This window comes from Musa acuminata, chromosome BXJ2-10 (genome assembly GCF_036884655.1).
Source record: "Musa acuminata AAA Group cultivar baxijiao chromosome BXJ2-10, Cavendish_Baxijiao_AAA, whole genome shotgun sequence".
In the NCBI taxonomy this organism is placed as follows: Eukaryota; Viridiplantae; Streptophyta; class Magnoliopsida; order Zingiberales; family Musaceae; genus Musa; species Musa acuminata.
The window spans coordinates 31,754,164-31,779,336 of record NC_088347.1 but is presented as its reverse complement, the minus strand read 5'-3'; the positions used below and the strand labels follow the sequence as shown (position 1 = coordinate 31,779,336).

The following is a 25,173-nucleotide window of genomic DNA, read 5'->3' as shown; positions in this document are numbered from 1 at the left end:
GGGGAAAGTGGGAAAAGTACGGCGGTCTGGTGTCTCTTATGCATGCCGTTCGACTTAACGTGATCCACGCCCTCGTTATCGTGTGTGGATGGTATGTTGTGTGAGCTTTTGGATCGAGTGTGGGGTCCGGCGACCAAATACGATAGCAGAATAAATTTGAAAGCAGGGAAAAGAAGTGACCAAAGATGACTGCAACGGCAGGCTTTGTAAGGCTTTGTAAGAGGAGGAGGAGGAGGAGAAGGTGTCTCTCTGCCTGCTTCCACCTGGGAATCAAGTCCATTTCAAATGGCCTGTCATCACCCTTGATGTGGCACGTTGCTTCGAGTCAGACCGGTACGCGGAAGTGATGCAGAAGCTCCGCTGGCTCGCCCGAGTCAGGGAACACGGCGTGAGGGCCCCGGCCCCACGGTTACGGTGGACGACCGATTAGAGACGGAGTCGGTCGACCGCATCCGCTTCTTCGCTGCCGTGTCGGAAGCGGAGACGTTACCGCATCAGTTAATTAGTGGACCCCGCCCGACCTGACCTTTTTGTTCGTGCCTCGCGTGGAAGAGAGAGAGAGAGGGAGTAAACGTATCGCATGTGTATCGAATATTAACTGGGTTGGATTTATGTCATGATCGTGTGTTGTGCCCTCTCGTAGCATCCATCGGCTTCTGATCTCACAGGTCGTGCAAACGTTGACGCACGTCTTCAAACAGCCGATGGTGGCGCGTCTTAAGAGTCCCACCGAGCGGTGGTAACTTCGCCTGTAGATGGCGGCAGAAGTGGGAGGATCTGTGGTCACCGGTAGCTGGCCCTTCTCTCACGGGCAGGAATCTTCGGATCGACGTAATCTCGGGTCCAAGGCAGCATCGGCAACAGCTGCGGTTGATCACGGCGGGCACCAAACCATATCTCTGTTTCTCCGCATTGCCTTCCCTAGAGTTCTCGATTCGCTGCTGCATGCGTAATCCATTAGGTAAAGTACCGTTTAAAGTCGATGATGGCATCATGGAATACGGAGAAGGTTCCGGCGGGCGGTTGGCACCACCGCTCGGTCCCCGGCAAAGCAAAGCTAGAGAGGTCCTCGTGATCTGGAGTCAAATCGGCGGTGGGCTTTACTTGGAGCACAAGGATGAAGAAGATGCCGTTCATGAGGATAATGATGACTCCGAGAGGAAGGGAGCTGATGCCACTAATTATGGACGTACATGTGGCTTACCGAGCGGACGCACTCGGTGGGGAGCCGATTTGGGCTTTCCGCAGTCACGCTAAGAGTGTGATCGTCTGAGGTGGGGGCCGTGGAAAGGGAAGATCTTGTCGATTAAAGGGCAGGAGGAGATGGGGGCGGGGGGAGACCACCAGCAAAATGGTTGCTTCTGCGATGATGATACTTCCTGTCCTATCAAGCCATCGTGATGGAGTTTTTCTTGTCTTTTATTCTCTCTTGTTTTTTTTTTTTATTTCTTGCGGAATATGTTGATTTGTTTGGTGATGCAAAGTAGTTCGATTGCTGCTGTCAGTGTGATGGAGAAACACGAACGAAAAGCATTTGCCGTGGCGCTTTCCATTCCATCCGTGCAGAGTAGTGCAATTAGCAATCACCATGGAATGAGAAAAGAGAATACGGTCGGTCTGCACCTGTCTATACTTGTCGTCCTTTTGTGCCTCCGCTTCACTTCCAGAGCGTGGCCAACATGTGAATCTCCATTACTAGAATTTGTGGGCTTGGCCTCGATCACGTCATGGACTGGGCCTTTTAAGAATTGATGTCAGGACCGTGTCATCTCCCTGCAACGCTCGATGAGAAGAATCTCCTTGGTCGCATGCAGAGGAGGAAGGAGTTTGTTGTTGTGACGATCGACTTGTGTAACGAAGGAGACGGATTTACATGAGGAAAAAATGATTCTGCGGCTCCATTCCATGTTCTCACACCGAGAAGCTCAGAGGAACCTTTCACCCCATCGATCGCACGTCCGCCGGACAAAGCCGAAAACACGACAACAATGGACCACATCGAATTAAGCAAAAGGCGACATTACTGGGTTTTTCTTCTTTTTTTTTTTGCTTCATCAATTGTGATTTCTAAACAAACATCTGTGGTCATCATACAACTCGCTAATCTTTGATAACCAAAGAATGGAGCAGAGTGTTCCATAGACCTCGACGGGAACAAAATAAATTTCAAGCACGGGTGTCTCTGTCTGTCTTCCTCCGCTTCTTCTGCTTCAATCTTGGATGGGGATGGGTGTGTCTTAACTGTTGCTGGATCTCAGAATGGGTGGGTCGACGTAGGGGCCGTGCAGCCAACCTCGGGCGATGATGTTGTGGGCGGCTTCCGTCATGTGGATTCCGTCCCAACTCACGTGAGTCGCGGGATCTGGGCACACGGTCGACCCATTCTGGTCGCACTTGGCGTGCAGGTTGAAGTTGTATTTGCTCATTCCGGGGGCCCCGCAACAAGTTCTCAAGGCTCCATCTTTGAATCCTGCGGATCACACACACCACACGAAGAAGGCCCAAACGCGTCTCCGGTTAGCACATTTAGAAACCTATACTTTATATGCGATTAAAATATTAAAAAAAAAATTAAAAAGCAAAGATAACACATGAAATTTAAGATCACACACATTAGTAAAGGATGAAAAATGGGGCTCTTTATCTTTTGTCTTGAAACTACTACTTTTTGTGGCTACGAATCTGATTCCCATTGTCGAGCGCCACCCCTGTCACCACGTAGCTTTTCTTGGTAATGAGTCACATTCTAATGAATGGTATTGCCACTGTTACCATACTGTGTTGTGGACCATTCATGTTCCCTCGCAAAGAATCTTCAGCACATTATGTATGTTCCGTCAAACGATACCGGCGCACTAATTGCGGTGCCCGTATTCCTTATTTAATTCACCTCCAGCGATGGTTAATTAAAGGTGGCCGCATTCCCATGTGACCATTATTGTATGACACTAGGTGTTTTCCAGCCATGCAATACAAAAGAGAGATGTGGCAATCAATAACGTAGATGTAAACCATCTTAATGGGAGGGCGACAACTGATCCAACAACACCTTCTCTGCCACTCCTACTATGAAAACGAGTAACTTATTTGTGGTCAGCAGCAAATGGATGCGTCGGCTATTTTGCCGGCCAGAGCAGACAAGAGGTAGCAAGCGTTGTGGGCCTGTTCAAATCACAGGTTCCGTGCACGTTCTGCCAACATGGGGACGGTCCAATGAACTGCCTGCCGCCTATGGGCTTATGACCACAACTACGGATCCTCTCCAACTAAGCTTCTAATCGAGAACCTCCAATCGTCTCATATCGGACCCGTCCTACCGACACAACCACAATTCCATCTTGATGTGAGTGGTCCGATCATTACATAGATGCGTCCAATAATTGTAGAGGATCCTTTAACCCCATGTGGACCACGGTATGCCGTACACGGTACCTGGCTCGGTGAAGTCATGTAGCACAACGGTGGAGGGGGAGTCCGACCTAACCTATTATTGACCTCCAATTGAAAATGATTCACAAGACAGCCACCATCTTGTCCAGCGAATTAAAACTTCCTATTTCAGCTAGACATATGATCGAACATCTTAGGGGCGGTGGGGAGCAAGACAGAGTGACCGGTTGGATCAAAACCGAGAGAAACGATCTATCTACTGAAGCACTTGCAATCAGCACAAAATTATGATCCTATGATTACTTCTTGGGTCAGAAGACGAACATAATCATATATGACGATGGAAGAGAAGAGCAGGAGACTCACCATATTTGAGAGGATTGATGGCGAAGTCGAAGCCCTGTGCGTAGTAGTCGGCGTACCGGATGGAAACGGCTGGGAATTTCTGCCGGAGCCTATGAATCTGCCGGCGGAGAAGAGTGTTGTGGTACCACGACAGGGCGTTGAACTTCCTCGCGCACCCGGTCTTGGGGCCGTAGTCTTCCGGATTGGAGGAGTTGTAGAGCGTCAGATACAGCGGGAAGCAGCCGACCGGCAGCACCGACGGCACGATAAGATCCACAGCACCGAGGCCGATCAATCTCTGTCCATACCGACGGCGCTCATCAATTTCACCATACGAATCTTTAGATCAGTTGCAATTCAAGGTGAGGTAGATGTCTTTCTGGACTTACTTCGACGCCCTCGGCGACGGCCTGGGTGACGTGGGGCGCGAAGGTGCTCACTTCTATTATGGACCGGCCGCCGAAGATCCCGGTGTTGTAATCGTTCCCGCCGAATTCGCCGACGACGAGAAGGGATTTGCTCAGGAAGTCCTTGCACTCTGCATCCAAGAGAAACAACTTTATGGATGTTGAAGACGATGGAATCGGGGGGAAGAGGCAATCGCGTCGGTTGCGACCTTGCGGCGCGCCGCAGATGGAAGGAAGCAGCTTCTCGAATCGATCCACCTGTTCGTGGACGGAGGCGTTCACCCAGAGGCCCTTGCTGAGGCCTCGCTGGTGGAAGAAGTCAAACGGTAGAGCCGGGGCCGCGATGAAGGCGAAGTTGGCGCCCTGGTGGAAGCTGGCGTTCTTGGCGGTGTTGGGCAGCAGATGCGGCAGCCCGATCCCCTCGGCTGCGACAACCAGATCGTCGATTGAGAAGACACTCGTCGGACGAATGAGTACCCACAAATTGCGGAAAGGGCGGAGGGAGTGATGCGTACCGATAAAGTCGATGACGAGGCGGCCGTCGGAGCAGCGGCCCGTGTGGTGGCCAAAGTAGGTCATGCCGTAGGGGAGACCGGCGATGACGACGTTGCCGGTGTCGGAGAGCGAGTCGCCGAAGTTGAACAAGGCATTGTAGCGCTGGGATAAGGAGAGGTGGAAGGAGGAGATGAGGAACAAGAGAAGGACGATCGAGAGCTTCATCGCTAGTCGTAGGAGGAGGGAGGGGAAAGCATGCGTTGACAAGTCTTTCGCTCTCTCTCTCTCTCTCGCTCACACAGCTCCTCCTCTGTCTTATATTATTGCCTACTTCGCTTGATTTCTATTTTCTTCCCCCTCGAGGCGTCATGTCCGATAGCCGGCGACTGTCTTTACCGAACCATTATGACCTGGTATCACATGATCACCCAATTACAAATATATGTATATATATAAACCTCACATTAATCTTCACGTTTTTCTTTTAAATTTATTTCTGGAAGAAAGTAGAAGCCATAGAAAAGAAAAGTTTCCCACGAGTGGGCATGTGTTTTGGTTTCTTGACTTGTTCTAGGCAGAGTCGGCATATTTGGCTGTGTTCGGTGGATAAGTGCTGACTGCATTAAGTGCTTTGGTTGGCTGTACCTAACCACCATCGAGACATGGCAGCACATGACCATGACTTTATTTAGAAAGACGAGCTCAAATTTGAGTTTGGCGAGATCCCAAGGTGGAGTTGGAATCCCAAATTCGCAGCGAAGAAGTAATTGTTGAGTCCTGCTGTTAGGTTCATGTCACCGGAGGAGTTGTGCAGATGGAAAGGAGAAAAATAATGGAGGGGTCCTTTTCTATACAGCTGGACGGAGAAAGCTCAGGCGATCTACCATTCGATTTGATTCTCTATTCTCGTGCATAAAAATTAAAATGAAGAGACTGCATAACAAGGACGATGAATGACAAAAGAGACCATTAAAGAGGATATGCGGTGCAGGGTAAAAATGGCGGAGAGATGCCGATTATTGCAAAAATGAAATTGTTTGCTGTTTATATTTCTAAATGCATGCACTTTTTAAAATCTACAAGACAGAAGAAGAAAAGTGTTTCCCTTTTTTTCTCTGCTTCGTAAACATTTCTACCATGAATACAACAATCAGTTATCTTGTGCTTGAATGCTGTGGTGCTTGCAATGTCAGAAGAACTCAAAAACCAAGTCATTCAGGGTAAAAGAAAACAACCTATCACGAGGTCAAAGCAAAACTAAATACGGGCCAGTAGTTGCTGAAGGAATAATAACCTGTCACCCAATCAATCAGGAGGGCAGCAACTTGACTGGTTGTACCCTAATTCATCACTGCACAAGACAATTAATGGCAAAGAGATTAGCTGTTCGATTCTGAATTCTCTCTCTCCATAGCTACGATGCAAGCCAGCCTATCATGCACCTGCAAACAAGAGCGACATTGTTATTTATGCACATAATTGAAGCATACAAGTACAAGAGGTTCTGTCGAATTGTCTTGCCTCTGAAAGTTCACTCTTTGCCTCCTGTTCAGATTCACCATCATACCTGGAACAGGATTGGTTTCGATAATACAACTCACAAAGTAAACTTCAAATTCTACATAAGAAAGATAGATATATCCAACCAATCACGAGGAATGCCAGCTTCATCACGAGCTGCATAATTGAATGGACCTTTCAACTCCACACCGTACTCCTCCAACAAGTCTTTAGGGTGCCAAATAAGTCAGCAGAAAACAACTTAGAAATAAAAATAATAATTTTAAAGTAGGTTCATTATAGACACTAGTGTCATGCCAGTTGACAAAGAAGCTTTTAGTTACCCTTAAAAATAGCACGAGGGATACGGCCCATTTTTTTGCAAACTTGGAGAAACCAGTACAATCCAACCGCAACATGTGCCAGTTCTTCCTCGGCAATCTTAGCCACTATGTGTGATGTCCTGTGATCTCCGAAACCGACCAACTTCTGGGCAAGCCTTGGTCCAGCATCTAGACCTCTAGCTTCCTGAAATGTATTTTACTCCGGATCATTCGTTAAATGAAATAATGAATTTGCCTCTCAAGTCATTAGAGGAACATGGATCAAACCAAGTTCTCATGAAGACTAAATAAAAAGCAAAAGGGAAAGCCTGCCACACCCAAAATTTGGACACTCCTACAAAGTGAAAGATATATACCCAACATCAGAAACCTGGAAACACCTGAACTAGTGGAATTACTGCCAAGCGAGCAGCAACATCTTCGGAGGATTTCTCACACTCCCTCCACAAAAAATTGTGGGCAGGCATGTCCCCATATCTGTTGATATTGATAGTAAGTAGCACGCAAATCTTATTAATTTGGCAACTACAAAATTAAAGCATCAAAATATCGGCTGTCCATGAAGAAAGATTGTTTGGTGGGGTGCCCTCCTGAATCTTACCAATTTATAACATATCAAAAGACTAAAGAAGTTATAGGATGAACCAAACAACAGGATATAAGAGCAAATTGCAGGATGGATCAAAGGAAAAGAAATCACAGGCTGAAAGAATCAGAAGGCAGGTTTTCCTGCCAAAATTTAGTGCCATAGTTCACTGGTTTTCCAATAAGTTGTGTGCATAGTGAATTTGCTTCTTGTCGTAGTTAATTAACAACAGAAGCACTATGTTTTCAGATACATCATTATTGTACATCGACTAGGTTTTCAAATAGCTATCTTTGACTCTTTCGACATTTATTTGATACGTAACAATCCACTTCTACTTTAAATACATTTTTTACGGCAATCTACATCATCATGATTCTAAAACAAGTAATGAAAAGCTTCATGAGGTCAGTTCCCTCAAGTTCTTTTGCTTCTCAAGTGTATTAAAAACTTAGTTGTATGGTACAAAAAGCACACAAAAAGTAATATCGTTCAACAGGCAGTAGAGTATGCAGTTAAGCACATATTTCCAAAATTCACATGTATGCTATGGTTGAACTCATCTCATCTATATATCATCTGCAGACGAGTAAGATGATTTACTAAGAATAAGATGGTCATAGTGTTTAGAGAATGAATTCAAACGCACTATTAAACTCTCCATCCTACCTAATCTTTATCCTTTACAATGAAGTTAAACTAAAAAGGAATGATATTTTGTTCATGAATTCAGATTATATCAGAATACAATAAAATCATACAGGTGATAAAGCAGTGGAAAAGAAAATCATCAGGAACTGCAAAAGGAAAATCCAGATCCTGTGTGTGATTATGTTGTCCTCGCTAGGATCAACCGAACATGTACCACTCGCAAAATGTATCATGATCAAGATAGTTGATGAGTTAGTCGATACCTGAAGCCGAGCTCATTGAGCCTCTGAGAGCACCAAGCAAAATGTCGGCTCTCGTCGTCGGCCACGCGAGCGAAGTCCGCGAAGAACTCGTCACCGAGCTCGTCCCTCAAATGTGAGAAGCGAACCACAGTGTCCCATGCCAGGTCTATGGCGTTCAGCTCCACGTGAGCCAAATTATGGAGCATATAAGCATTGAGAGGCAATCCCGAACTTTTGTGCGAGGGCACCTCTTTCGGTGGTACCTACAAATCCGAGCACGAAATCCGTTCGACGAAATACCGCATCCAAAATAAGTAGCGCATACTAGGACTGCGCATACCAGGAGGGGCCTATCGGGTCGGGCTGGACGATTGGGGGTCGAGGCTGTGCCGACGAGGATCTCGCGGCGGCACCACCGTGTGTAGGCCAGGTGGGAGAGGGTGGACTTTGCGAGGGGGTCGGAGGAGGAGAGGACCAAGACGGCGCACTCGGCGAGCGAGGCGGCGGTCATGGTGGTGAGATCCGGTTCGAGAGGAGGGGTCGGGGGAGGCGACGGGCCGTGGGGTCCCCAGACGCGGTCCTCGTTGGCCGGGGCCTCGCGCCAAGACTGGAGGCCGGTCCACGGGTGCGGCTGGCCGCTGGCAGATAGGACGGTCGCGCTGCTGAAGGCGACTCTGTGATCGTGGCAAGGGCGGACGAAGGGCATTAGGGCTGTGGAGAAGGGGCAAGAACGGAGCAGCGGTTGAACGCTCCGTACTGCAAGCAGCATTTTGGCGTCCGTGCCGGTCCTCGATGGGAATATATATATATATATATGTGTGTGTGTGTGTGTGAAGAGTACTATTGTGGCACCCATTGAATAGAGTCCTGTTCATGAAATCTCGTTTATTTTTCGCTTCATATATAATTTCATAAAGCAAGTGGACTTGCTGTGACATCAATTGCGGGATCAGATTCAGGTCTAAGCCCTTGGGAATTCATGTTGGACATGGATGTAGGCCATGCTTCTAGATCTCGCACATGCATTTCTTGATACTTGTGTGCAGACGTGACAAGGATGGGTTGTAGAACACTATAGATCCGTGATCATCTGATAATATTAGAGAACGTATATTAAAAGGCATATCATGGTACACCTTCATCAAATTGATGTCATGATTGATCTCATGGGCAGCCTTCAGTGCCATCGTCAAATCGATACCTCAAGTAAACGACATACTCCATCACATTCTCTATCGTTACAGCTAAGCGAATCAGGAAGGAAAGCAGAGCGCATGAATTGGCTTGGAAATAGTCTATACACTCAACAGCGTCATTGACATACAAATCACTGCCCCCGTCTGCGCAACCGTTCCGCCAGCAACACGTCGCCCGACTCCATTTAATCTCGCACAGGTTGCACTACCAGAGGACCATGCCACCGGCAGTAGCTAAAGCCAGGCTCACTACTGTCGACGCCAGACTCCATGTTCTCAGCCGCAGAGGAGAAACTCCGCTCATGTCGGCCGCTGCTGGACCTAAGCTGGATGTCGCCGATCCACTGAAGCTCCCATTTCTTGATGATGAGCTGCAAAAATGGAAAGAAGAAGCCTTTTATCTCCGGCACTAAAAGTGCATCGCGTCCAGCCGAGCCGATTTCTTCATTAAAGTGGGGTTGGGAACCATCGTTTTCACCGAAAGTTTCAAGATCAGAAACAACAATGATGCTTCGATTCTAAAGAGGTAAACAGAAACAGTGTCTTCGAACAGGATTGCCCAAAACCAAGATCGCAGCTTTCCTTTTCCCCTCTTTCTCAGAGAAAAATGTTGCGGATATTAGCAGACAAGAGTACCAACCTTGAAGGAAAGACGCAGCTACCCTGACCTGTTGTCGAGATCAAGAAAGAACAAGGACAGACCGCACGTTAAGGTCAATAGTCTAAAGAAGATGGACGAAATGGAAACATGTTCCTTTTAACGGCATACGTACTGGGGTTGAGGGAGGTGAGGGCGGCGGTGCCGGAGAAATCGCAGGCGGAGGCGGCGAGGCCGTTGCGGAGGAAGTAGTCGTTGAAGGCGAAGGAGGCGTGGGACTGGATGTCCTCGGGCTGGTAGCAGGCGCCGCCCTGCTGGATGGGGCGGCAGTCGGCCCCGCCGGGCCCGCAAGCCCAGTCCAGCGCCGACTGCAACGCCGAGTCCTCCGCGTTGTTCTTCGCCACGCACCACAGCTCCCCACCGGTGGCCACCGCGTCCTTCGCCTGCTCCCTCAGACCATCGCCCCGTGGAGACCAAATAAGGAGAATAAGAAGAAAGAAGGACGCATTTGCCATTAAATGCGGGCGAAGAGGAACGAAGAGAAGCGTTATTAGTGACTGTCACAGCTGCTATCCGCTAAAAAGTCGATGGTCTGAGCTGCTTTTGAAAGAGGAAAGGGGGCTCCGAGAGCCGAGAGCGTTAAATAAAGCAGGCGGTTTCCTTTGTTGGAAGTAAAGAAATATATCTGTACGTATATGTATGCGTACGAGAGAGAAGGATATCTCGAAGCGGATGTTATGTGACCGTTGGAGCAACAGCGAGGAGGCTGGGGAATTGGCCGTTGCTGGGGTGGCGACATAGAACCCCGAAAACCAGAGGGGAAAGAGAAGAGAGAGTGGAAGACTACACACTGACAGACCAGCGTGGAGCGGCGTGGGCGAAGGACTGCGGCTACTGGTGGTGGGGGAGGCGCCACCAGTTCTCTTATGATTCCACGTGTCTGCGGCTGATCAAGTGCCCATGGATCATTTGCTTGGGCTTAACTGGATGCACGTCGGCTCGGCCCATGGCAACTACGAACTCTTCCCTCGTGGGTCGCCAAAGGAGACAAAGGTCGCTCTACGTATCACGATGATGCATCTCATCTGTGTCCCATCGACGTATGTATCAACCCCGTCATGCACGGGTGACAGAAAACGATGTGCCTCTGCAGTCATCTCCCACCGGCATAATTTGCAGTGACACTACGAAAAGATATAGCAAACATCTCGATCACATCGCACTTTACAGTGTCAGAATAAAGTGGTTTGATATGTAAACGCTTCAAATTTGAAATATGTTCGGCTTGAGCTCAAACACATTGGGATTGGGTCATCGGTTCGAACCAATTGATTGATACATGGAAACCAATTATTGACACGTCATGGACTTATTCGCAAAAGATATTCTCGTTTACTAATAGCCGTCTCTTTATTGCATCCAACGTGTGCACCTTCTTTTGTTCGTTCTCGAGGGCCAGATGGCGCGAAAGCCTGTTACCTTTCCTCTCCCTCTCCTCATCGCCTTCATCTTCCCCTCCCTTCTCCTCCTCATCGCCGGCCGATGCGCCGATGGCCGCCCGATATCGCCGCTGGCAGAGGAAGAAGCGTTCGATCTGCCCATCTCCGACGGATTCTCTGGCCGCACCGACGCGGCTTACGAGTATGGCCCTTTTCTTGTCCTCCCTCGGGGGAGCGCCACGGAGTCGTGTGAGCCCACGTACGGGTTCCTTCCTTGCACCACCACGGTCGTCGGAAACTTGTTCCTCGTGTTGGTGTACGGGTTCTTGATGTTTAAGGCGGCGACGTACCTCTCGTCCGGGAGCGAGCTGCTGCTTCAGATCTTGGGCCCTGGGATCGTGGGCGGTCTCTTCCTCCCGATTCTTGGGGCTCTCCCCGACGCCATGCTTATTCTTGGTAGGTCTTTCTTTTCTCTTTATTGATTTTGGTCGCCGATCTCTCTGCCACAGCTCGGGTTCTCGTCAAGATTAAACAGATCTGCTTCTCGCTTAGCTTGATATCAGTGGTCTGAATTCGTTGGATTCGATCTTGCGGTGGGCGGGTTCCTTTTTCTATTTCTTGATTTCTCTTGGTCGTTGTTATCGTGATGACAAAACATTTATAATTTAGTGTTCGAATCCTTTATGTTGTGTGCGAGATTGCCACCAAGAAACTAATCAAACAAAAAGTAGCTTAGGAGGAATCAGAAATATGCTAGCAGAATCGTGAGTCGTACTACCACCATATCCCGCAGGGACGATCAAGAATCCACCCAGATATGGCCGGACCTTCTCCTTCTTTCCGCGAGAATGTCAAGGGGTGATGGAGGCGAACACATCCCTTACGCCGACAGAAAGAAATGGAACTGTCAAAAAGAAAAGTGGAAAAAAATCCTCCAACACTGTTGGCTACAAAATAGGTGTCGGATTGGTGAGAGAGTTAGGGCTACCAGAGCAAGCTACCTTTCCTCTATAGCGAAAGACCCTTACGAAATTATATTGTTCCCCAAATTATTTAGTGGTGCGTTGTTATCGAGGTATTGGCACAAGTATCTGAAGGGTGATCATCTAATTTGCATATAATATTCTGTAACCGTGTTTCACGTCAAAGAAACTTGACGTTTGATATGGGTTTTAGTTGTAGATATATTCTCGTGTTAAATGTTTGGTTCGATAATTTGATCTGGCGAGAAGGAACCCAAAAGCCAGCTAGTTTAGGCACACCACACCTGTTTATTGGTCAAATATCTTGTCAATCGTTTTCATGGTGATGTGTTGAACATCAAGATCTGTATATGGAGAATAAAAACTGTCATCAATTATGTGATCGATTATGTTGTTCGCATGATGGACCATAATTATTTTAGCCATATATGATGGTGCCAAGCATAGACTCAGGTTGATGCTTATCGTAGATGACATGTGAAGATTGCTTATAGAGTCAGCGATGGAAAGAACAACTCCACTGTTTTATGTACACTGTGTAACGTGAGTGCCAATGTAGCCAAGTTTACCATGTTGTGTTCAGAACATAGAAAAGCTTAAAATCTTGGCTCAAGTTTCATCTGAAAATCTTGGAAAGATCTGGAACTTCATGAATTCTTATAGTCATAGGTTCTATCTAAGTTTTTAGTTGTCTTTTGCTGAAATCACTGTGAAAAGAATTGAATTGCTTTAAATTTTATTTCTTGCTTTTGCTTGGTTAATTTGCTCCTTGCTCATTCTAGTGCTTGAACTGCCTTAAGATCGAGTCCTGTGGAGCTTTGTTTTTGAGTGAACATCTCCATCATCTGGCTGTAGAAATAAGGGACTTAATGCAATCAATTTGTGGTTCTACCCATGGATTTAAATCTTTGGTTTTAATATTGGTTTCGGCGAACTATCCAACCAGCACACTGGCAGTATATCAACTTGTACCACCTAGTATCACCGAATTTAACAACAAAAAATAAAAGTCACTCATATTGTATTAGTATCGACCTATTTGTTTTGATGCTGATACTTGGTTGGATCGGTAAAAATCAATATGTATAGACTAATATCAAGAATTAACACATTGGTTCCTTATCCTGAGTTTGTACATTGCTTGTGTCTCCAAAGTCGAATAAAAGTGAAAAACATGTCAATGTTCACATATCTTCTTAGCAGAACTTTTTGTTGTTCCAAAATGTTTCATGCCAATGAAACATGTGTTGTTGTTAATGCAATATTTGAAGTGCTTCAATTCATATTTTTCCTTTTCTAAAATATATCGTCATTGTTACTATTATTCTGAGGTCTAAAGCTTCAGTTTCTTCTGAGCTACGTGCAATATTTCATGTAGTCTTTTGACATTTTCATCTCTGTCTCATCTTTTTTAAACATTATGCATACTTTGGCCAAAATTCTTAAGTTTGAAACTAACACATCAGAACTGTGATAGGACTGTTGGAATTTGCACGTCTTTGACTCACCTAATTTTAAGGAGCGATCTAAGTGTTAGACTTTGCTGCTGATACATCAAAGGCCACATTGGCAAATGAATTAATTGATTGGTTTAGTGTTTCTTCTTGTAATGATTGGTTTGTCATTTTTGAACCTTGACAAACTGCTTCATAAGAATCATCTATTGCTCAAAAGATTTTGTATTATTGAAGGCTTCATTTATGATTGGTGCCATGCCCCTTCAAGAGAGGTGCTTATAATTGTGGCCCTACAAGATCACGTATGTGGATCATGTGACATAGATCTACTTATCTAGTTTTAGTTTAACTTATGATACATCATCAAATCTGTTTACCAACGTTCGATTGAACTTATGTTGGTCCTCCAATGGAAATGCAGTATAATTCTCTAAAACTTCTAGCACCAATATTTTCCTCTAATGGGTGCCAGAGTGATATGAGCGCTTTGGTGGCTTTACTAATGTCTAGGTAATCCATGTATTAATGTTTGAGATACAATAAACAATGATGATTGGATGTGCTAATAATGATCGTGTTAGCATGCATAAGTGATACATATTAAGGGGAAGTTACATGCATGTATATTTCTACTTTCTAGCAAGGTTACTATAACACCCCAATTTAGTAGAAGTGTGCTAAGATTTAGATTGACTTATAAGAGACTGATAGTGTTAACCTAATTTAAGTATTTTAGGTCAGTGGTTGTGGGAGTTGGTATCAAAGCAAATATAGTATTGGAGCATGGAAAGAGGCCCAAGTAGGAATGAACTATCCGTTGATGGGGTCAGAGGGCAGATTACATTATGGAACCACTACTAGGTCTTACATACACCATGCTAGAGTTTAGTTTTTGGCTACGCTAAGTCTTGACAAGGACATCAAGCCCTTAAGCAGAGGGGAATATAGGACCCTAATTTAGTCCCACATTGGAAGCTTATGCTTCCTAATTTAGTCTCACATTAGAAACTTGTGCCTACCATTCTGAGCCGGTGGTTCAGGCTCAATAACTTCACGAATCAGTTATCCCATCACAGATGACCCATCACCCTGGAACGTGACAGGTACAAACTGGTTGTTTGGTTGATATTAAGATGGATGAATTTTGCTACTGTAACAGTGCATTTGAATGTCTCTCTTTCGTCTGGTGAATTGTGATAATACCTTGTGTTACGAGCTGGATATGGACCATCAAAGCTAAGTTTTGGACAAGAACTCATGCTTTTTCTTAAGTACAAAATGTGTTTCATGAGATGGTAATTTATAACTAAGCCAAATCTATGTCCTGTATCAAATCTAGGTAATTTAGAGAATAGTACTTTGTTCAATAGACTCTTGAATGAATTATAGTTGATGTGTTTTTGCTGATACATACTTTACGCAATGAAATTTGCAGTACTTGGTCTATCTGGGAGCAAAGAAACTTCTCAAAATTTAAGCCATTTAATAGAATCTCGAAAGACTTGCAGTTGATGAACTTTTGCTGATCCTTTACGTAACAAATTTTGCAGTATCTGGTCTATCTGGGAGCAAAGAAACCGCTCAAAGTCAAGTCTTGATTGGAATGGGTTTGCTTGCTGGATCAACTGTGATGCTTTTAACCTTACTCTGGGGTTCTTGTGTTGTTGTTGGGAAATGCGATCTTTCTGATAGTTCTACTTCGGTAGATTTACAAGATACCAGAGGTTTCAGTCTGTTTGGTATGCACCTTCTTGAACTTTTTGCAGAATTATTCAAGTGTTTGTACAGATTGCAGAAGTTTCTTTTCTATTTTTCTCTGTGAAATAATTATAAGATCTGCTATAAGCATATATTTGCTTTGGTTCCAGTCTATTTGATATGCCCCTTTCAGAGTTTTCTGCAGAGTTGCTTGTTAGTTTTTGTGCAAAATTCTCTTCATTTTGCTCTGTGAAAAATTCCTACCTTTAGTTCTAACATATGCTACACACACACACACACACACACACACTTCATTCTGCTTATTTTTCTGCTCAGAATATGCTATTCTAGAAAATATTCCATGGCCTTAGCCCCATTTTTATTGGCCAGCTACATTGGGCCAATACTTTGGGTTTATTAATCAGCATGGTTTTAGTTAGTGAGACTATGATGAAGTCAAGAGCTGATTAGAATTTGGAGAATGATAGATCTATTGCCTCTTTTAGAGCTTAAACAAGCAACCTGCAAATTTCAATTTAGCTTCCATGTTCGTTTTAGCCCAACCTTGTATTGTTCTCTCCTTTTATATTCTATATGGGAGAGCTACTAAAAAACTTAGAAAGCTGTGTGCGAACTAGTGCTTACTTGAAGAGCTGTGTGGTTGTCTGTTGGAGTATATCATCTAAAAAATTGTTCTGTAACAAGAGGTTTTAGGATGCAGTCCAGGATGGAGTTTGTCATGGACGTCATTGCTGTAAGATTCCTAGAATGACTGGATTGAGGTTTTGCAATTGCAAGAAATCAGCTTGATCACATGGTGTATGGTGGTTTTGATCCTGGTGCTAGAACAGGCAGAAAATTCTCAATGAAAGTCATAATCACAATTATGACCTCAATTTGGAAAGGTTGAAAAAGAAAAGAAATCATCTTGATCAATCAAAAATCGAGTTTCTCTTTTTATGGTAGATTTTGAATTTTAATCGCATGTTAATTACTTGGATGAAGTAATACTAGATTGTGCATGATGATAATGTCATCGACTTTTGCTAGTTATAGATCCAGTTAATTACATCTGCTGAATATGGACAAAGCAGAGAATTTAAGATTAGACTGTTTAATCTGTTTCGAATTATTTAGTGGTCATTGCTGGATATAATCCTTTAGTGGTGATATAGTAACTATATAGATTGTTCTTACACATTTGTCAAAGGAAATGTATGTAATAATCTTGCATATTCTAGTTCCTCAAACTAGTACGAGATTATTGTTTTATTTATCTGGTTGAACTGTGATTATGTAATTTTTTTTTTGATCTTTGAAGCATCTGGTATTTCTACTGATGTTCAAACGAGCTATGCTGCAAGGATCATGGCTATATCTGTTGTTCCATTTATTATTGTTCAACTACCAAGAGTTTTCAAGTTTCCTTCTGGACAACGTTTAGCAGTCTTGGTTGCACTCATTGTTGCAATTGCACTTTTGCTGTCTTACTGCTTGTATCAGGTAATTTGTTATGGTTGATGACATGTTAATTCAAATCTAATTAGTTTTTTTATATCTTAGTATCAGTCTTATGTTATTAGCCAAGGCCTTATAATTAATGGGGTTGAGTATCAAACTGGGTCGGGTAGACCATTCTATCGGTTATCATCCAAAAATAATTCAAAATATTTCTAAAATATGTAAGAAAGGAAAAAAAAATCAGATAAAATAATTTAAAAACCCGTCATAAAATAGTCAAATGACATTAATGTACTTTTCTTAACCATTAATTATTTTAGAAATTTTAACTCAAATCCCTTTTATTGTCTCTTTTGTCTAGTTTTATCATGTAATTTTTTTTCCTGTTTTTTTCATCATATGGATTTATTTTCACGCTTGTGAGTTGATATTGTAGAATACAGAAATTAGAATGCTATAAGTTACATATTAAAACAACTTTGTAGAGATTTTGAAGCCAGGACATTTGCTCATGCTGTTTTGAAGAATGACATTTTTTTCGTTGTGTTTGTTTTTCCCTTGAAGCCATTAGCAAACCAAACCAGCTATGAGTGACTGAATTACTGATCAAACCGGTAGAGACTAATGCTGTCTGATTCCACTAGAGATCAGTCTTATTTAAATATGATTGTCTTGTGGCGTCAGCAACACCAATCAGGTTTAATAACCACACGATAACACCATAATAATTACATGGTATATGGTTTTATGATTTAATGGTCTTAGTTGCTCCATAGTGATAATTTTGATAACACCAAGCAGGCTTCATTTTGATTGCAAAATGATGATTAAGCATACATTTGCATACTAATTATGAAACTTGGCTGATTGATATTGTTTACTACTCTATGCATCCATCCCAATGGACCAGGTCTTGCAGCCATGGATTCAGAGGAGAAGACTGGAGTTTGCTAAGCATAGGCTTGTGATGTCAGGAATTCTAAAACATGTTCATACGCAATCCCTTGGACATCTGATGGATGACTATGGAAAGCCGAATTTACATGTCATCAAAAAGTTAGTTCTTTTATCTAGCATTTGTCACGTTTCCAAGATCTCTACATCTTTGAGCTATCATTTCAATATGTTTTTATGCAGGCTGTTCCATAAGGTAGATCTGGATAAAAATCAATCAATATCACGTTCTGAGTTGAGAGCACTTATCATAGGACTTAAGATGGGTGAAATAGATTTGGATAAGGACGGCGCTGTAGATAAAGTGATGAATGAGTTTGATACATCACGCGATGACAATATTCAAGAAGAAGAGTTTATTGAGGGTATCTCGAAATGGATTGATGAGGCATACCGGTCTGTCGCATTTTCTGGTTCTTACTCACAGAAGTTGCATCATTTCCACATGGTAAGTTCATTTTTTGACAATGCGCTACTTGGTGGAGGCATTAAGTTACAAAAGTCTTTTATATCATGCAGAAAGCAAGGAATGAACACAATATGCTTCATGATCAGAGTGAGGAAGCTGCGGATGGTACTGGAAGTCCAGCATGGATATGCTTTAAAGCAATTCTGCTTTTGGTTCTTGGAACTTTTATTGCAGCTGTTTTCGCAGATCCTCTTGTAGATGCTGTTGATAATTTCTCAAGTGCTACGAAGATACCTTCCTTTTTCATATCTTTCATTGCCATGCCATTGGCGACCAACTCTAGCGAGGCTGTCTCAGCAATTATTTTTGCCAGCCGAAAGAAGCAAAGAACTGCCTCACTCACATTTTCCGAGGTTTGTCCTCCAAGCTGTATTCTACTAGAACTTTTATCAACTAAATCTACTGATGCGTGTTCTCAAATGCTGCAGATATATGGTGGGGCGACGATGAACAACGTTCTGTGTCTGGCCGTGTTTCTGTCCCTCGTCTACGTGAGACACTTGACGTGGGACTTCTCGGCTGAGGTGCTGGTCATTCTCGTTGTTTGCATTGTGATGGGCATCTTCACCAGCCTACGTACCACATTCCCCCTGTGGACGTGCTTTGTTGCCTTCTTGTTGTATCCGCTCTCGCTGGTTCTCGTTTATGTGCTGGACTTCGTCTTTGGGTGGTCATAGATTTTCATATTTATTACCTAAGTAAGGCCTGGCATATACCGGTGTTTGTATTTGGTTAAAATCTGGCAGATATTACCGAGTGTTTTATTTTTATTTTTTTCTTGTTACTAAATTATTGTCCTGTGCGGCGGCACCAGTAAATGATGTATCCTTTCTCCTCCCCCTCATCTCCCTCTCTGCCTTCTCGCACACCTCCTCCCTCTCCCTCTCTTACCTTCTTCTCAACCTTTCCATCCGTCACCTTCTCCATCTCCCTCTCCCACCCCTTCCTTTCCCCCTTCATCATCCCTTCCCCTCTATCTCTCTCTAGCTCCTTTGCCTCCTTGTCCCCTCCCTCCATCTCCTCCTTCCTCCTCTCTAGCTCTCCAACCATCGCCGCCTTCTGCATCGCTCCCCCCAAATCTCCTTTGCGTCACCTCTGGATGAGTTTTACTCTCAAAATCAAACCACACTGTTGAATAGTTTGGTTTTAAAATAATTTAATTTCATCAACAAAAATATCACTAGAAAATAACATTACTATCGTGTATACAATTAGTAAGCAATAGAGAAAACTTGATATATACAGACCATAAAATCCTGGTGGCTAATTAATATAAGTAGTCAGCAATAGAAAACTTGATAATTTAATATAATAAATCTCTAAAAAAAAGTTCTTTTAATATTTTTAAGTCTTTTTAGATCTTACCGAAAAAAAAAAAGAGAGTAAAATCAGATACTAGTTCAACTAGTAACATAATCTGTCACATTTAAAGAGATTACTATTGGATGGCTTAACAGCTCAACACAGCAAATTACAAATTACTAACAGATCGTACAAGCTCTGAATAGTTACACAATGTCAAAATGGTCCACTATATATCGAAAATCTTTCATAAGTGTCCACGTGATACAATCTTTATTTACAAGCCTAAAGCGGCCACCGACCCAACTAAAATGGGACTATTAAGCCTTCCGCTATCCCTCTACATGTTGTACAAAGCATGAACATACCAAAAGACACGGACATATATAAGCATTACATCAAACATCCTATTTCGAAGTTTGTCCGTGACACCAAGGCATCCTATTACAGCTCACCAAGCAGCATCACTCGTTTCGGAAAAAAGAACGGATACATGTGTTCTACATGTTCCTCAGAACAAAACTATACCATGCAATGATTATAGAGTCACCTAAAGCATGAACACGAGTAAAAGATATGCTGAACAATTTATAAGGTGAAACTAAATAACCTGCTCGAGCCTTTTAAACTGTGGCGCGTGCCTTGTCAGAAGCATGAAAGTAACCTGTTCACAGAATATATTATGAACAAGATACGATGTCAAATATAAACCAATGATCTTGGATTTCTTATTCTTGTATACATTCTAAATAGATCATGAACTTTTATCATTTCTTGATTCAAAAAACTTCATTGCACAGAGATCCTAGTACGTTCTTGATAATCGAACTTGATGTCGTCCTACAGAAGGTCATATGAATCGTATATCATTCCAGTTGCATCATTCCCGATTCACTTTCCTAGATGCATTTATCAGAAGAACACAGGAATACTAGTTCAGGTCATGGAAAACAGAACAAAGGAGGCAGGACCGATAATCTCTAAACTCCAATTACATTTCTCCCTGGCAACCCTAGAATTGGGAAATTTTCAAGAACTACTTATCTAGGAAGAGAAGTAGATTAATAATCATCAAACCATAATTCCGAGTCTCACTGAACCGCCACGAAAAATTCAAGAAACGGAAAAAAAAAAAAAAAAAAGATTAAGAAGCCTAAAGATCAGTTAGGAAGGATTTTTTTCTTACCGAGGTAGGCGGCGGGAGGGAACTCGCTCCGTCGATCTGGTTGGCCATCCGGAGCTAGCGGCGTGTCATTCTCCCACTCTCAAGGGCCCCGGCAGGTAGAAAACGCCGGCATGGAGGAGCCCTGGCGTCCGAGGGACCCTAGCGGGGACGATCCCATCCGCCATCCTCAAGGAGGCCGAAGCCGAGTGTGACGAAGACGAGAAGGTTCCACGAAAGCAGACCTCGATGGGAACGGTCATGTCCGTCATCCAAGCGATCGAAGGCGGAGGAGAAGGACAACGACGAAGAAGTTTCCCGAAATTTCAACTCTCGATGGAGACGATCTTGTGCGCAACACAAGCGGTCGTAGACGATGGCGAGAAGGATTACGCAATCGACGACGACGACGAAGCCGGAGGAGCTTTCTTGAATGATTCTTGAACGAGGGGAGAGGGGAGAGGGGAGAAGACGGTTTCTCGAAGCGAAGGGTTCTTCTGTCGCAAGACGAGACAGAGGGATTGGGTCGTTTGGACGGCGGTCGAAATGCTGGTCATTTAAACGAGACAATGTCAACGAATCATTTGTAATGGCGGACCCCACACCTCCGCAGGCTATAGTCTTCTGATGGCACACATCGAAGTATACTAATCATTACGGTGGTAAATACGTCATTTTCTAAAATGTATAAGAATACACATGTAGTATCACTTTTCCTTTTCTTTCAGAGCTTCTCAGTATTAGAAGCCTATATGAAGAGGCGATCTGATATAATATATAGCGGCACACTACATTGGTTTATCTGCATCTCCATTCATATATATATATATATATATATATATATATATATATATATATATATATATATACACACACGTATAAACCACACCCCACACGGCTAATAAGTCATATCGGATTAGAATACGAACTAAACATCCCAATCCATAAACCAATCGCTCACGGCAACGCCGGCCAAGTCAGGCTCGACACCGACGTCGACGCAGTCGAACAGCTCCTCCTCTACACGCGTTGTTGTATCGTCGCCATCGACAGCCGAGAGCAACTCCTCCCATCCGCCATCATCACTCGCTTCCTCGGCACCTGCGCTCGATCCACGCTCGTCCCCTGTTGTTACGGCGTTCATGTTGCTGATCTCCGCCTCCAGAGATCGAATCACGTAGCTTAAACGATCGTCGTCCTCCGCCTCCTCCGCGCACGGCTCTTCCAGCAACTCCGAGAGAAGAGCTTCGTCGATCTCTGCCATCCGGTCGATGAAAGAGGCACGAGGAGGAGGAGGAGAGTGGGAGTGGCAAGAATCTGGGGAGCAGTGGTGCTGTTGGAGTGAGATGCACCTGATGGTTCGTGTATATATACAGTGGAAAAGAGGAAAGAAAAGAAGGGGTCAATAATTGTAGAATGGCAGACAAGATATGAGGATGAGGAGACAGTGGAGGTAACTAGGAGAGTAAAAGGAGAAGTGGAGATGCCACTGTGGGAGGATGGCATTGAGACAAAAAGGAAGTGTTGATTCTAAAAGAGAGTCAAGCGTTTGGAGAGAGAGAGAGAGAGAGAGAGAGAGAGAGGGACGGTGGTTTGGGTTGAAGATTTGGCCTGCGTGGCTCGCCATGGTTTGACCGGGAGCAGATCCCAGGTGTTCTGCTGGACGTCAAACACATGCATGCAGCATGGTGGCGTGTTAGATGTGCATTTGGACTGAAACACGGTGACCGTAGCACATCTGCTCCGAGTTGCCATGGATGGTGGAGTTTCCACCACCGATAACGAGTCTGTGGACGGTGCTGCTGTCGAATCGATTCCCTTGTAATTGCTCTGTGGGCTTATTTCATTCGTCAGTGTTATCCTTTCACACGAGGGGTGGTCAGTCTTTTCGATCGTTCATCCGTCGTTTGACATGGAAACATTGAGCCTCTTCGTATGACTGGTGTTGCAATCGTCACCTGAAGTTGCCATCAATCATCATTTTACATGTGGTGACTAACGTGAAATGCCACATTGATCCCGACAAGAGTTTGACCACTGCAACATCCACAGTCGCGTATCCTCCCCACCCCACGACGAAGTGGGGGCCTTTCTTGCGGAGGTAGCACGCACAGTTGCTCGCCCGGTGGCAGCAAGATGGCTACGGCGGAGACGAGGCGAGGGCTAGAAGCCGCGACGGCACGGCCTGACGGAGTGCGTCTCCGGAGCCGGCGGCAGTAATCCATGGATGGTGTCCTCGGACTCTTCGCTGCACTCATCTCTGGCAGTAGTGAAGCTTTTAACTCCAAGGTGGAGTTTCGTCCTATACTTCGGCTTAAGATAGGATCCTCATCGATGCCACTTGGGCCACGCAACATCGAGGCAGGCTTTCCGGCAGAGGAATCACTGTCGTGGTTTACGGGCTTGTGAGATGATTGATTACCGTTGCTGGTTTGCATTCTTCTCTAGTTCATCGATGTCCATGCTTTTGTTGTGGTTGGGTTTCATCAGCAACCTCTACGGAATCTCCACCCGTATCATGCAGACGATATGCTACCATGGTGGCTCATAGTTTACCCAAGAGGCCTTTTCTGATACCATGTAATGATTGATACGGTGCATGCATGTATGTGTGTATTCGCCTTTTCTTCTGAAATAAAATACAATTAAAATTCACCTTTTTTTTAAGGTAATGAAAAAAGAAAAATGAAGTGTTCAAAGTGATATCCAAAATTTAGTATATATAAATACAATTAAAAGAACATTAAAAGAATAGATGATTAATGGATAACTTTCTTACATGAAGGCATCGATCAATAGTTGGAAGTGTACAAGTTTCCAAGTAGAAAATTTATATTCTAGAAATCATGGAAAGTTTCCTCGGATACTTCCAGTCATACCAAGCTTGATTTAGTTCCCCACATTTGAAATTAAATTGCACCTCTTGATGAAGCTATCTCAAAAAAATAAAAATAAAAATCATTCTATATCTAAGTATCACCACAAGGATATTTAGTAATTTTAAGAGCCAAATTAGTAGGACTGATAGGGGCAATTTCAATTGAAAACATGACAAGCGTCGGTGGGGAAAAAATTAAAGATAAGATTAATGTTTTTTCATAAAAAAAGAAAAACGATTGTCGAAATTAGTATGATTGATAGGTGCCATTTCAATTGAAAATATGAAAAATGTAAAATTAAAGGCACGATTAATCATTTTCATAAAAAAGAAAAAAAAATTGCCCAAATTAAGACGACTGGTAGGGGCAATTTCAATTGAAAACAGGGAGAGGGTTCCTCAAACTGTGCAATTTCAATATCCCCCAACTACTTTCCACGTACAGCGACGACTGGTAGGGGCAATTGCATTCCCGGGGGTGTTTCCGTAAATCCACATAACACACTCTCCCCCCTCATTATTTAAACCTGGCTCTGAACCCCACCCCTTCAACCCCACAATTCCGCCTCCCTTTCATCGGCCGTTGCGGAGGCGATGTCGACGCAGGCGATGATCGATAGCCAACGCGAGGGCGCGGAGGTCTACCACGGCGCCGGACTCTGCAAGGAGCAGTCGATGAAGCTACTGGACGAGATCCACCTGCCCAGGGGCCTCCTCCCGCTGCCGGCCTTGGAGGAGGTCGGCTACAACCGGGCCACCGGGTTCGTGTGGCTGAAGCAGAAGAAGGCCGCCACCCACGTCTTCAAGGCGATCGGAAAAACAGTGTCGTACGCGCCGCAGGTCACGGCCTTCGTGGAGGACCGGCGGATGAAGCGATTGTGCGGGGTCAAGAGCCGGGAGCTCCTCATCTGGGTCTCCCTCTCGGACATGTGCATCGACGACCCCGAGTCGAAGCGGATCACCTTCAAGACCCAAGCCGGTATCGGTCTCTCCTTCCCCGTCTCCGCCTTCCAGACCGAGGAGGAGGAGGAGAAATCCAAGGAGGATGGTAAGTAGTCCCCCCCAACTTCCATTCATCAAATAAATGAACCTTTATATATATATATATTATGCGACAGTTAGACTTCACGTTAGAAGCGAGGTTGATATGAGCTCCTTCTACCTCTATAAATATCTATCTATCCATCTATCCAAATATGTTTCAGCTATATCAGAATAAATATATAAGAGGCATCGAGCGTGCTTCATTCCAGGGATGTGTTGTTTGGGTCTTGGTACTGTGAAACGTATCACACTCTCTGTGGGATGTGGAACATCGCATGATAACATGTCGACCTCCAAATTGATAATATGACGAGATCGAAGTACCTCCAAATAGATGATTCGGTGTTATCAAAGTCAGAAAAAGGTGAACGTGATTTTGAAAGTAAAGCATCGTTGATTTAGTCCTACATCACAAGAGTTTGATGATGTGTATTAATGTGCGTAGTACCTCAGCTTTATTTTTTATTTGGGACATATGATTCAGACACAATATGTAACCAAAATGAAAAATAGAAAAAAAAAACACGTAAAATTATAATAAAATATTTTCTCCAAGTCAGCAGAATTGAAAG

At 44.1% G+C, this 25,173-nt stretch overlaps 5 protein-coding genes across 8 annotated transcripts; 2 read left to right on the top strand and 3 right to left on the bottom strand.

Annotated features, from left to right (window-relative positions):
- Positions 1-2,003: 2,003 nt before the first annotated feature.
- LOC135625189 (GDSL esterase/lipase At1g28600-like) lies at positions 2,004-5,010 on the bottom strand. The gene is made up of 5 exons (XM_065129607.1): positions 4,658-5,010; positions 4,352-4,567; positions 4,125-4,273; positions 3,757-4,033; positions 2,004-2,470 (listed from the first exon to the last, which is right to left on the bottom strand). Exons 1-5 carry the CDS (start codon positions 4,860-4,862, stop codon positions 2,238-2,240), a joined length of 1,080 nt encoding a protein of 359 aa, XP_064985679.1. The 5' UTR covers positions 4,863-5,010; the 3' UTR covers positions 2,004-2,237.
- LOC135625188 (uncharacterized) lies at positions 4,967-8,755 on the bottom strand. Of its 3 annotated transcripts, XR_010491928.1 has the most exons (8): positions 8,301-8,755; positions 7,982-8,223; positions 6,862-6,958; positions 6,482-6,665; positions 6,284-6,365; positions 6,159-6,204; positions 5,932-5,988; positions 4,967-5,047 (listed from the first exon to the last, which is right to left on the bottom strand). XR_010491928.1 is itself a non-coding variant. In XM_065129605.1 (7 exons), exons 1-7 carry the CDS (start codon positions 8,727-8,729, stop codon positions 6,017-6,019), a joined length of 1,143 nt encoding a protein of 380 aa, XP_064985677.1. In that variant the 5' UTR covers positions 8,730-8,755; the 3' UTR covers positions 5,631-6,016. The 3 variants fall into 3 exon arrangements, 2 of the variants coding, with proteins under 2 accessions (XP_064985677.1, XP_064985678.1); XM_065129605.1 differs by lacking the exon at positions 4,967-5,047 and having other exon boundaries at positions 5,631-6,079; XM_065129606.1 differs by lacking the exon at positions 4,967-5,047 and having other exon boundaries at positions 5,631-5,988.
- Positions 8,756-9,049: 294 nt separating this feature from the next.
- Positions 9,050-10,531, bottom strand: LOC135625190 (PLASMODESMATA CALLOSE-BINDING PROTEIN 5-like). The gene is made up of 3 exons (XM_065129608.1): positions 9,930-10,531; positions 9,797-9,824; positions 9,050-9,527 (listed from the first exon to the last, which is right to left on the bottom strand). Exons 1-3 carry the CDS (start codon positions 10,267-10,269, stop codon positions 9,362-9,364), a joined length of 534 nt encoding a protein of 177 aa, XP_064985680.1. The 5' UTR covers positions 10,270-10,531; the 3' UTR covers positions 9,050-9,361.
- Positions 10,532-11,172: 641 nt separating this feature from the next.
- Positions 11,173-18,985, top strand: LOC135625187 (sodium/calcium exchanger NCL1-like). 2 transcript variants are annotated; one of them, XM_065129604.1, is made up of 7 exons: positions 11,173-11,649; positions 15,184-15,372; positions 16,653-16,834; positions 17,703-17,848; positions 17,930-18,194; positions 18,266-18,568; positions 18,644-18,985. In XM_065129604.1, the coding sequence occupies exons 1-7, from the start codon at positions 11,214-11,216 to the stop codon at positions 18,890-18,892; spliced, it is 1,770 nt and encodes a 589-aa protein (XP_064985676.1). In that variant the 5' UTR covers positions 11,173-11,213; the 3' UTR covers positions 18,893-18,985. The 2 variants fall into 2 exon arrangements, with proteins under 2 accessions (XP_064985676.1, XP_064985675.1); XM_065129603.1 differs by having other exon boundaries at positions 17,703-18,194.
- A 5,112-nt stretch (positions 18,986-24,097) lies between these two features.
- LOC135625185 (uncharacterized) lies at positions 24,098-24,809 on the top strand. The gene has a single exon (XM_065129601.1). It carries the CDS (start codon positions 24,152-24,154, stop codon positions 24,611-24,613), a length of 462 nt encoding a protein of 153 aa, XP_064985673.1. The 5' UTR covers positions 24,098-24,151; the 3' UTR covers positions 24,614-24,809.
- Positions 24,810-25,173: the final 364 nt, after the last annotated feature.